Source organism: Acinonyx jubatus, chromosome B2, assembly GCF_027475565.1.
Source record: "Acinonyx jubatus isolate Ajub_Pintada_27869175 chromosome B2, VMU_Ajub_asm_v1.0, whole genome shotgun sequence".
Taxonomy (NCBI): Eukaryota; Metazoa; Chordata; class Mammalia; order Carnivora; family Felidae; genus Acinonyx; species Acinonyx jubatus.
This window is the reverse complement of record NC_069385.1, coordinates 147,717,352-147,729,816: the sequence shown is the minus strand read 5'-3', so window position 1 is coordinate 147,729,816 and position 12,465 is coordinate 147,717,352. Positions and strand designations below refer to the sequence as shown.

General features: G+C 44.1%; 1 protein-coding gene and 1 long non-coding RNA gene across 3 annotated transcripts in view; one reads left to right on the top strand and one right to left on the bottom strand.

The window, feature by feature from the left end:
- Positions 1-11,580, bottom strand: part of PGBD1 (piggyBac transposable element derived 1) — a 28,094-nt gene extending 16,514 nt beyond the window's left edge. Inside the window, exons 1-3 of one of the 2 annotated variants that reach the window (XM_053223269.1) lie at positions 11,430-11,580; positions 7,463-7,863; positions 5,968-6,124 (exon numbers count right to left, since the gene is read on the bottom strand). In XM_053223269.1, the coding sequence (XP_053079244.1) occupies positions 5,968-6,124; positions 7,463-7,849 (544 nt within the window). In that variant the 5' untranslated portion in view covers positions 7,850-7,863; positions 11,430-11,580. Of the gene's footprint in view, positions 1-5,967; positions 6,125-7,462; positions 7,864-11,300 lie in introns of both variants that reach the window. The other variant, XM_053223270.1, reaches the window with a different exon arrangement.
- LOC113596878 (uncharacterized) lies at positions 7,859-11,004 on the top strand. Its single transcript, XR_003417735.2, has 3 exons — positions 7,859-8,800; positions 9,943-10,265; positions 10,466-11,004. It is a non-coding gene; the product is annotated as an uncharacterized LOC113596878 (long non-coding RNA).
- Positions 11,581-12,465: the final 885 nt, after the last annotated feature.

The window sequence follows — 12,465 nt, the reverse complement described above, 5'->3', positions numbered from 1 at the left end:
CACTGACAACACACAGAGCTCTGTGCGGGGCTCAAACTCACAAAACCGTGAGATCGTGATCTGAGCCGAAACCCAGAGTTGGACACTTAACTGTGTCACCCAGGTGACCCCATACAATCATTTCAATAGAAACTAAAAAAAGAAAAAATATTTGGCAAAGTACAATATCTATTCATGATACAAACACTCAACGAAGAAGGTTTAGAGGAAACAAACCTCAACATAATAAGGGCAATATATGAAAAACCCACAGCTAATATCAGTCTCAAAGGGGAAAAACTGAGAGCTTTTCTCCTAAGGTGAGGAACAAGACAAGGATGTCCACTCTCACAACTTTTATTCAACATAGTACTGGAAGTCCTAGCCATAGCAATCAGAGAAGGAGGAGGAATAAAGGACATCCAAACTGGTAAGGAAGCAGGAAAACTTTCACTATTTGCAGATGATATGATACTATGTAGAGAAAACCCAAAAGACTCAACCAAGAAACTACTACAATTAATAATTCAGTAAGGTCACAGGTTACAAAATCAATGTACACAAATCCACTGTATTTCTATATAATGACGAAACAGCAGAAAGAGAAATTAAGAAAAGAATCCCATTTACAATTCCACCAAAGTAATGAAATATCTCGGAATAAACTTAACCAAGGAGGCTGTAAAACACTGAGGAAAGAAACTGAAGATGACACAAATGAAAGACTCACGGATTGGAAGTACAGATATAATTAAAATGTGCATATTATCCAAAGCAATTTACAGCAGCATTTTTTACAGAACTAGAACAAACAATCCTACAAAATTGTATGAAACCACAAAAGATCCGCAAATAGCCAAAGCAATCTTGAAAAAGGAAAAAACAAAGCTGAAGGTATTACAATTCCAGATTTCAAGTTATATTACAAAGCAGTAATAATCAGGGAGCCTGGGTGGTTCAGCCGGTCGAGTGTTTGACTCTTGATTTAGGCTTAGGTCATAATTTTCCAGTTGGTGGGACTGAGCCCTGCGTCAGGCTCCATGCTGACAGCATGCAGCCTGCTTGGGATTCTCTCTCCCTCTCTCTCTGTACCTTCCCCACTTGCACTCCCTCACTCTCAAAATAAATAAATAAACTTAAAAAAAAAAAAACACCAAACCAGCAGTAATCAAAACAGTATGATATTGGCACAAAAACAGACATAGATCAATGGAATAGAGTAGAAAGCCCAGAAATAAACCCATGATTATATGGTCAATTCATCTTTGACAAAGGAATCAGGAATATGCAATGGGAGAAACAGTCTTCTCAACAAATGGTGGTGGGAAAACCAGACAGCTCCATGTGAAAGAATTAACTGCACCACTTTCTTACACCATACACAAAAATAAACCCCAAATAAATTAAGGACCTAAATTTGAGACATGAAACCATAAAATTCTAGACAAGAGCACAGGCAGTAATTTCTCTGACATGGCTGTAGCAAAATCTTTCTACATAGGTCTCTTGAGGCAAGGAAAATAAAAGCAAGATAAACTATTGGGACTATATGGAGATAAAGCTGCACAGCAAAGGAAATAACAAAACTAAAAGACAACCTGCTGAATGGGAGAGGACATTTGTAAATAGCATGTCCAATAACGGATTAAAATCCAAAAAATACAAAGAACTTAAACAACTCAACACCAACAAATAATCCAATAAATGGGTAGAAAACACGAACAGACATTTCTCCAAAGAAGATATGCACATGGCCAACAGACACATGAAACGATGCTTAACATCACTTATCGTCAGGAAATGCAAATCAAAACTACAATGAGGTATCTCCTTACACCTGTGAAAATAGCTAAACTCAAAAACATAAGAAACAACTAGTGTTGGTGAAAATATGGACAAAAAGGAATCCTCCCACATTGTTGGTGGCAAATGCACTGGTACAGGCACTGTGGAAAACAGTATGGCGGTTCCTTAAAAAATAAAAAATAGAACTACCCTATGATCCAGTAATCGCACTACTGAGTATTTACCCAAAGAATATGAAAACACTCATTCAAAAGGATATATGCACCCCTCTGTTTATAGCAGCATTGTCTACAATAGCCAAACTATGGAAACAGCCCAAGTGTCCACTGATAGATGAATGGATAAAGATGTGGCACGCATATAGAAGTATACACACACACACACACACGAATGGAGTCACACCAACACACACAGACACACACAGGAATATTACTCAGTCATAAAAAGGATGAAATCTTGCCATTTGCAGTGACATGGATGGAGCTAGATAGTGTTATGCTAAGCAAAATAAGACAGAGAAAGACAAATACCATATGACTTCATTCATGTGGAATAGAAGAAACAAAACAAAGGGAAAAAAAGAGAAAAACCAAAAAAGACTCTTAACTACATAAACTCTTAACTACATAGAAAAACCAAAAAAGACTCTTAATTACATAGACTCTTAACTACATAGAAAAACAAAAAAAGACTTTTAACTACATAGAACAGGGTGGCTCAGTCAGTTAAGTGTCCGACTCTTGATTTCAGCTCAGGTTATGATCTCAGGGTTTGTGGGATTGATCCCTGCATAGGGCTCCATGCTGACAGGATGGAACCTGTTTGGGATTCTCTGTCCTCTGCCCCTTTCCCCGCTTGAGCTCTCGCTTGCTTGCTCTCTCTCTGAAAATAAAACATTAAAAAAAAAAAAAAAACCACTACATAGAACAACAGACGTTTACCAGAGGGCAGGTGGGTGGGGGAATGGGTGAAATCAGTGACCAGGATTAAGAGTAACATTTACCGTGGTGAGCACTAATACACAAAATTGTTGAATCACTGTATTATATACCTCAAACTGATATAAGACTGTATGTTAACTACACTGGAATTAAAAGAAAAGAAAAAAAAGAACTAGGTTACAGCTGCAGCTGTGTGACCTTGGGCCTGTCAGTCTTGCTAAGCCTCCCACTCCTTATCTGTGCCATGGGGAAAACATAGTCCACTTTACAGGGCTGGTGAAGATCAAATGAATGAACACAAAAGCTCTTTGTAAAACTGCAAGACCCCCCTGAGGTCATGTATTATTAATTTTCAGATCAGCTTAATACCAGCTACACAAAACTAAATGAAGAAGACATGATCATTCTAACCCAGAATTTATCCAAGACTGTAGCATCACTTTTTTTTGCTCCAGACACAATGGATCACCATAGCATCTTTTCGCTGGTGTTGTTTCGTATCTAGAGGAACTAATAAAGCTTGCTGGAAAAACAGGCTTGTCCCTGATGCACTGTTGCGACCTTACCCCAACTTCCCCCAACAACACATACATGCCAAACCCTTCAACTAAAAAAGCACAATGTGAAACAGGTCTGCTGACAGAGAAGGGGCTATATTGAGAAGGGGAGGATGGGAAAGAAAATGGAAAGGAGCAAACATAAAATGCAGTGAGGAAAGAAAACAAAGACAATGGAAAATCTGAGATAGCAAAGGTCAAATCAGACTTTGTGTTTGCTTCTTATCATCCTCCTCAGGTGGAAGAGCATTAGGGTTAAGCCCGAGAAAGAGGCAGAGGGATGTTTTCACATATGGGAAAGTTCAATACAGACACCACACTGATCTGCTGCTGTGCATCCCTGCTCAAGACAGAACAGGAGGATGCAGGCTTCAGGTGCGGTCTATCGGGTGATACCTCAAGGTCCCTTCTACTTCACCACCAACATGCAAACACTCAACAATGTGTCTGACACTAAGACTATCACAACTGAGCATTGAGAGACTGGGAAAAATACAGTACTCATGAGTTTTCATTTAATTCTAGTGTCCCATGACAGATGAGAATACCACACACACACACTCACACACACACACACACACTACAATTGCTGTAAATCATATTTTTGATTTAAAAAAAAAAGGCTGGGGCGCCTCAGTGCCTCAGTTGGTTGAATGTCCAACTTCAGCTCAGGTCATGAGATGTTTGTGGGTTCGTGCCCCGCATAGGGCTCTGTGCTGACAGCTCAGAGCCTGGAGCCTGCTTGGGATTCTGTCTCCCTCTCTCTGCCCCTCCCCCACCCTGTCAAAAATAAAACATTATAAAAAAATTTTTTTAAAAAGGCTTCTATGGCACCCAACTTTTTAATGACAGTCCAAACTTTAATGCCACAAAACGTTCCCACGTGACTTCCCCATTTCTCCCACACACTCTTTTGCAAACAAACCCTACCCTCCAGCCACACTGGTTAACTTACTATCCCTTGAAAATCCCAGCACAGGAGGAAGAAACACCACTAGTCTGGGAAATTGGTCTAAGTCATGTACTGTCAGGTAACCTGGAGAAATGTGCTGGGTTTATAACTGATAGGTAGGCCTTTAGCTAGAGTCTTTAAATATTCGGAAGGAGCTAAAAGGATATATATTAAAAAAAAAAAAAAAAAAGTCTTTGAAAATGACAAAGCATGCTTCCGGAAGGCCCAGAGAGCGTTCTCATCTGGATAACACCTACCACAGCAGTGGTGCCTCCCTCTGGGGACACAGAAAACCACAAGAGGCCACTGTCCTGCCCACAATGTGGCTGGGGTCCGGTTTGTGAGCCATGTCATGCTGTTTTTAAGCATTCACTTACACGAAAGAATCTTACATCCTATGATCACTGTTACCTATTTGTCAATTACCATCCTCACCATTCTGACAACTGCCCACCTCTGTTCATTACCCCTCTCTCCTCTCCAGTTAAAACAAAATTGCTTTCAGAAGGTGTATATTCATCATCTCATAGGTAAGTAGGAATGTCTGCTCACTGTGGGGCTCCCCACTACCTCTCAACTTCTTCAGATAAACAAACTATTCTGGGGCTTCACGCAATGCTGGTTTTTCACAGCTGCAGAAATATGACAGAACCATCAGCCAAGTAAGCAGGGAAGTATCAAGTCCTATTCATGCTACATGATATGAGTAAACACCATAAGTAATATGAGCCGTATACATTTCATCTCCCTCTAGTGATTTATTATATGAACCGTTTATTCATTCTACACTTACTGTCAAAATATCAGTATTCACAGATCACCAACGTAGCGAATTTGGTAAACCATGGTAAACCGTGACTGGGGTAAACCACGAACCCTCTGAAATCATATGCATAATTTTGCATGTACCTACATTTTCCAGGGAAGAGAGTCAAGTTTTCAATAACTTCCGGGGAAAAACTAGTAGCACCCCTCATGAGAAGGTTAAAAAACACTGCACTGTGGAATTCTAAGGTCTCTTCTTTGAACTTTCTGTGTACTTCTGTCTGTTATCAATCCATCTGCAGACCTCAAACACTGTGCCAGATGCCTGCACAGAGCTCAACAATAAGCAACAGCTGGGATGGTTTCCTGGAGGCGAAGCCTGGGTATGGAAGGTGGGGGGACCCTGCACACAGAAGAATGCGCTTCAACGGAGAACAGAGAGAACCTGTTTAAGCCCACAGCTGCATTTAAAATGACTCCAGGTTAGACGCAGGGAGGATACTGAAGACAATGTTATTGTGGGGAAAAAGGTAAATTTGTGGAAAGCTGCCAAGTAAATACTGAAAACACCCACAAGTGTAGAATTAGACATGTAGAGCAAAGGTAAGTAGCAGAGAGACCTCCGGTCAGAAGGTCAGGTGACTTGAATTCTAGATGTTGCTCTGCCTCTGATGACCCTGGGCAAGTCATTAAACAGCCTGACTTTTGGTTTTCCCAACTATTGGGAGGGGAATTGGACAAGATCTCAGGATCCTAACATTTTACAATTCCAAATGTTTTTAGAAGCTTGCTTAGATACAGGGTAGGGAAAAAATATAGACAGATAGATACACACACACACATATATAGACATAGATATAGACATAGATATATACCCACCTATATGTAAAAACTGAAAGACACAGATAAACAAGCGCCTGTCAGTGTCTGCTCCCAATTTCCGTACTACACACGCACTGGCACTCACCACTCACTTCTCCGGGGTTCTCTTGGCAGAGCTCTGGAGGTTCACACTTCAAGGCAGTTACCCTGGGCAGGAGCTGGAGGCTCTGACATTCTGAAGAGGCTCCCTGATACTCTGTCACCAGCGAGTGCATGTCCTGTCCCCGAGTATAGACAGAAGCCTGGGGATAAAAGATTTACCTTGAAAATGCATCCTGGTGGGAACAGGACTGAACAGCAGTTAGGGACATCTTCAAGGAAATACCAGACAAGCCCCATTTAACCTTTCAAAGCAGCAGTAAATAAGAGAGTAGCAGACCAAGATGTCCACCCGCTTGGTAAAGAGGGACTGCACACCTACGGAGACTCGGAATGTGTTCTACGTGCTGGGGATACGCGGCAAACGAGGACAGTGCGGACCAAGCATGCCCGCCCAGAAAGAAAACCAAACAAACCCAGGTGGATGCTCACACTGGCGGATGGAGACTATCACAGGACAGCTCCCACAGGCTACTTAGGGGACTACCAAGGGGAAAGTGGTAACTTTAGGAAACAGACATCTGACAGACACCACCTTAAGCTCATCAGTAATGCAACAACCCATCCCCATGTGCCTCCCTGATGTGATGCACTAAGGCAAACATATCTTCTGTGGCGTTCTAGGCAAAAGGAACAAGACGGACCTTATCAAGAGAAAATGTAAGACAAATATCAATGTCGTGGCAGACAAGGAAAGACCAAGTGGGGGACCTCGGTGGCTCAGTTGGTTAAGCGACCCACTCTTCATTTCAGCTCAGGTCATGACCTCACAGTTCGTGAGTTCCAGCCCTGCATTGGGCTCTGGGCTGACAATGCAGAGCCTGCTTGGGATTCTCTCCTTCCCTCTCAGCCCCTCTCCTGCTTACACACACACTCTCTCTCTCAAAATAAATAAACTTTAAAAAAACAAAAAAAAGAGACGAAGTCACTGTTCCAGATTCAAGGAGGCTAAAGAGGCAATTAAATGCAACATAGGTTGCTGGACTGTATCCTGGATCGGAGTAAAACTGCCACAGAGAACACTACGGAGGTGACCTGGCAGAACGCGAACAAGGACTACCGTGTAGATGATAGTCCATAATAATTTTAATTTCCCAAAACTTGATCTTTGTATTCCAGTTATACAAAAGAACGCCCTCATTCATCAGAAATACACACTGAACACTGAAGTGTTCAGAGATAAAGAAGTGTAGTATCTGCAAATAACTCTCAAATGGTCGAAAAAATACTGCATGAGTGTGTAAGTGTGTGTGACACGCAGAGAGAGAGGAAAGGGGGTGGCTTGCACAAGAGCAGGCACATCATGACACAGTGTCAACAACTAGGGAGTCGGGGTGAGCAGCAGACAGTTCTCTGTACTACTTTCCCAGATACTTCTGTAAGTTATAAATTATTTTTAAAAATTAAAAAAAAAGTTAAAAATTAATAGACAAACGTTCCCCACTTCTCCTCCCATGCCACCGTACACATCCTCTTCCAACCTGCTGTCCTGTGTCTTTCTCCAGATCCTCCAGCGCCGTCACCACCTCGTCCCCGCTCTCCGGGTGGTGCTCCCGCACCCGGGCCTGGAGCTCGGCGGGCAGGACGGTCAGGAACTGCTCCAGCACCAGCAGCTCCAGGATCTGCTCCTTGCTGTGCGTCTCGGGCCGCAGCCACCGGCGGCAGAGTTCGTGGAGCTGGGCCAGAGCCTGGCGGGGCCCAGTCACATCCCGGTAGGAGAAATGCCGGAAGCGCAGGCGGCACAGCTCCTGGGCGTGGCAGCTGCTTTCCCAAGAGCTGCACACCTGCTCCCAGGGGGAGTCCTCCTCCTTCACTGTCACACGGCTGTCTGCACCTTCAGGTGCGGGGCCTGGCACAGCTTCATCCATGGTGAGCCTAAAGACTTAAAGGAAAAGGTTCACTTAGCCCAGGTTCACACTTCAGAATGTTTTCCAAACGAACGTCTGAGGCATACGAATGGATCAGTAACAGCACAAAAACAGACATTCAGATCTGTGGAACAGAAGAGACAACCCAGAAACGGACCCACAAACCTCTGGCCAACTTATCTTTGACAAAGAATATCCAATGGAATAAAGACAGCCTCTTCAGCAAGTGGCACTGGGAAAACTGAAGGGTGACACGCAGAAGAATGAACCTGGACCACTTTCTTACACCAGACACAAAAATAAATTCAAAATGGAGGAAAGACCTAAACGTAGGACAGGAAGCCATCAAAATCCTAGAGAAGAAAGCAGGCAAAAACCTCTTTGACCTTGGCCGCAGCAACTTCTTACTCCACACATCTCTGGAAGCAAGGGAAACAAAAGCAAAAATGAACTACTGGGACCTCATCAAAATAAAAAGCTTCTGCACAGCGAAGGAAACAATCAGCAAAACTAAAAGGCCACCGACAGAATGGGAGAAGATATTTGCAAATGACGTATCAGATAAAGCGTTAGTATCCAAAATCTATAAAGAACTTATCAAAGTTAACACCCTGAAAAACAAATAATCCAGTGAAGAAATGGGCAAAAGACATGAACACACACTTTTCCAAAGAAGACATCCAGATGGCCGACACATGAAAAAATGCTCCACATCACTCGTCATCAAGGAAATACAGATCAAAACCACAATGAGATATCACCTCACACCTGTCAGAATGGCTAAAATTAACAACTCAGGCAACAGGTGTTGGCAAGGATGCAGAGAAAGGGCAACCCTTTTGCACTGCTGATGGGAATGCAAACTTGTGCAGCCACTCTGGAAAACAGTATGGAGGTTCCTCAAAAAATTAAAAATAGTACTACCCTACGACCCAGCAATTGCACCACTAGGTATTTATCCAAAGGATATTAAAATGCTGATTTGAAGGAGCACACCCACCCCGATGTTTATAGCAGTGTTATCGACAATAGCCAAATTATGGAAAGAGCCCAGATGTCCATCAACTGATGAATGGATAAAGAATACAATGGAGTATTATTACTTGGCGATCAAAAAGAATGAAATCTTGCCATTTGCAAGATTGGACTGAAGGGTATTATGCTAAGTGAAATTAGAGAAAGACAGGTATCATATGATTTCACTCATGTCGAATTTAAGAGACAAAACAGATGAACACAGGGGAAGGGAAGCAAAAGTTAATATAAAAACAGGGAGCGGGACAAAACATAAGAAACTCTGTTTTTTAAATTTTTTTTTTCCCAACGTTTATTTATTTTTGGGACAGAGAGAGACAGAGCATGAACGGGGGAGAGGCAGAGAGAGAGAGGGAGACACAGAATCGGAAACAGGCTCCAGGCTCTGAGCCATCAGCCCAGAGCCTGACGCGGGGCTCGAACTCACGGACCGTGAGATCGTGACCTGGCTGAAGTCGGACGCTTAACCGACTGCGCCACCCAGGTGCCCCAAGAAACTGTTTTTTAAATGTTATTTTTTAAAATTTACATCCAAGTTAGTTAGCATAAACATAAGAAACTCTTAAATACAGAGAACAGGGTTGCTGGAGGGGTTTTGGGTGGGGGGATGGGCTAAATGCACAAGGGGCATTAAGGAGGACACTTATTGGGATGAGCACTGGGTGTTATATGTAGGAGATGAATTACTGGATTCCATTTCTGAAATTATTACTGCACTATATGCTAACTACCTTGGATGTAAACTTAAAAAAAATAAAAATAATTTTAAAAATGGATCAGTAAATTCGAAGAGCTTCAAAATTCTATGAAACATACTTGTATTTTTGTCCCCACTGTAAGTCATGCTCAGAAACTGAGCCTGCTTGCCTATACTACCAGTGAAGTTAATGAGAAGTATATCTTGAACCCTGAGGGGGGGTTGATCCAGGAGGTAAGGGATGTGAGGGAAGCAGAGTAAACAAGAAGATGCTTGAGCAGCCTACACTCCAGCTGGAGAGAAGAGAATTTCATCCGTGGAGGAATCCTAACATACTCTCTCATCTGTGTACTTCCCACAGAATATTCCACCTTAAATGCAGGGGAGGTAGACTGTTTACAAAGTCTCCTGTCCTCTAAAACTTCGTATGATGAGATTCTGTCACTTCTGTCATCAAAAGGTGGAGTCTACTTGTCCTTCCCTTGAATCTATGCCGGCCTGTGACTTGCTTTGGCCAAGAGAATACGGGAATAATCGTTCTGCAAGAGGAAGTGCTTACAGCTCTTGGCACACTGCCGCGAGACTGCCATGCATAGGTCATGTGGATTGGAACCCAGGTGCCCCCAACTAAAGCCCAGCGGGGGCCTTGTTCCCAGCTGATTCACCACCTGAGTGCAACCACAGGTAAGTCCAGCCCTAGAAGTGCCCAGTCAACCCACAAAATCAATGAAAAGTAATAAGCTGAGGTGGTTTTGAGCCACTAACTTTGGTGTTTTAATTTTTAATTTTTTTAATGTTAAGAATAGACCATTGAAACACATGTTTCAAGTTCTTCTCTCTCTCCTTACTTTCTCCTTGTATGATCTCATTAATCACAATTTCAGTTCTATTCCAGGAACACTCAAATCTCTGGCTGACTCCACCTGCCTTTTACATTCCAGACTCACGTCTTGAAATGACAGTAGGATGCCTCCAGCTTCCAGCCTCTCCTGGGTCGTAATTTCAGCACATCCCAAACTGAAATCAAAGTGCCCTCAAAGCTGAACTCACTGTTTCCCCCCATATTTCCATTGGCATCACCACCATCCTCCATGCATTCAGGCTTAAAACCAGCCCCTGTACAATATTATTCTGAGTCCAGTCAATTCTTCCTCCAAAACGCCTCTAACAGCGATTACTTCCCTTTTATTCCCCTATTACCATTTACATGGCAATAAAATTTGCAATACAGTAATTTTCTGTGTGGTATCCCTGCCCCACAGTCCACTCTATTATGGGTTAATATTTCCTAAAGTACAGTTGGGACCTTGTTCAACGCATCTCCCCCACCAAAGAGTTTCAACTGCTCCTTCTGAACTAAATTCACACTCCCCAGGACCTGCCCTTCCCTGGGCTTTTACTGGTTTGTCTGTCACTGGATAGACATCTGTTAACCCCGGAATGAAAGACAACCCGGGCCCCCTAGACAGCCCTCGCCTTCGCAAACTCCGCATCCCTGCCACGCTGACTGCTCAATTTCTATCCGCCCGCTTTCTCCTTCGCGGCCAGGACTGCCCTTCCAGGAGGGCCGATTTCCCAAGTCCCAGCGCAAACACCTCCCTGAACCTCAAGTCCACACAGGGAAAACCGCAGAGCGAGCCCGACCAGCCACGCCCACCCGGTTCCCCTTCGCCGGACGCCGGAGGACAGGGGCTCCCGTCCACACGGTCCAGCGCCCACCTGGTGCCCGGTCCGCGCGGCGGGTGCAGAATGCACCGAGGGCTCCCGCAGCCCAGCACACGCCCCCACCCACCCCCCCGAGGTGGCCTCAGGCACCCCGGAGGCACTCGGCTGCCGCTCAATACGTACTCGTCCGACTACCGGTCAGTCCACCAAAAGCCCAAGCACCGCACTCAACGAAGACGTCACGGTCTCGCGAGCGCCAGCCTCCCAGCAACCCCGAGGCCGAGTCTCCACAGCTCTTTCTTCCGCCCCACGGGCAGTCGAGTCTCGGCTTTTCTAGGATCGCGGTCCCGGCCTCTCTAGGATGGCGGCCGCGCTTCTCTCTGGTGCGCCGGGAGGACCCCGTCGCTCCTTCCGCCCCGCGCAGGCGCGTCCCGACGCCCCGCGCCCACCCTCCTCCTCTCTGTAAATCTTTCCAATTAAAAACAAGACGGCAAAGGCAAAACTGAGACTGTTTAGGATCTTCTCAGGCTGCTGGTTAGACAGATAAGTGAACAATTACAAAATAAGAAGCACAAGTTCTTAAAATTTAAGTATGCAGATTATAGAAACTCAAGTTGCATAGAGACTGTAAAATGAAAAGTGCACCATCTCTAAGGTCAACCATTGTTAATATTTTGTGTGTGTGTTTTCCCAGGACGCCACCAGCCACATAGTAGCACTCAATAAATATTTATTGAGTGAATATGGACCTATAGGATCACCATAGGATTTTGCACCTCAGCTTTTTCTGTTAAGGTAGCGGGGAGATCATGGGGCGCCTGGGTGGCTCAGTCGGTTAAGCGGCCGACTTCGGCTCAGGTCATGATCTCGCGGTCCGTGAGTTCAAGCCCCGCGTCGGGCTCTGTGCTGACAGCTCAGAGCCTGGAGCCTGGTTCAGATTCTGTGTCTCCCTCTCTCTCTGACCTTCCCCTATTCATGCTCTGTCTCTCTCTGTCTCAAAAATAAATAAACGTTAAAAAAATTTAAAAAAAAAAAAAGGTAGCTGGGAGATCTTTCCGTACCAGCTTATTAACAGCTAAATAATATTCCATTGTATGGATGCACCATAATTTACCTAACTATCCCTGTTTTATGTGTACATGTATACACGTGTGTGTGTGTGTGTGTGTGTGTGTGTGTATACAGTAAGTAATGGTGCAGAGAGCATTCAGTATCTTTA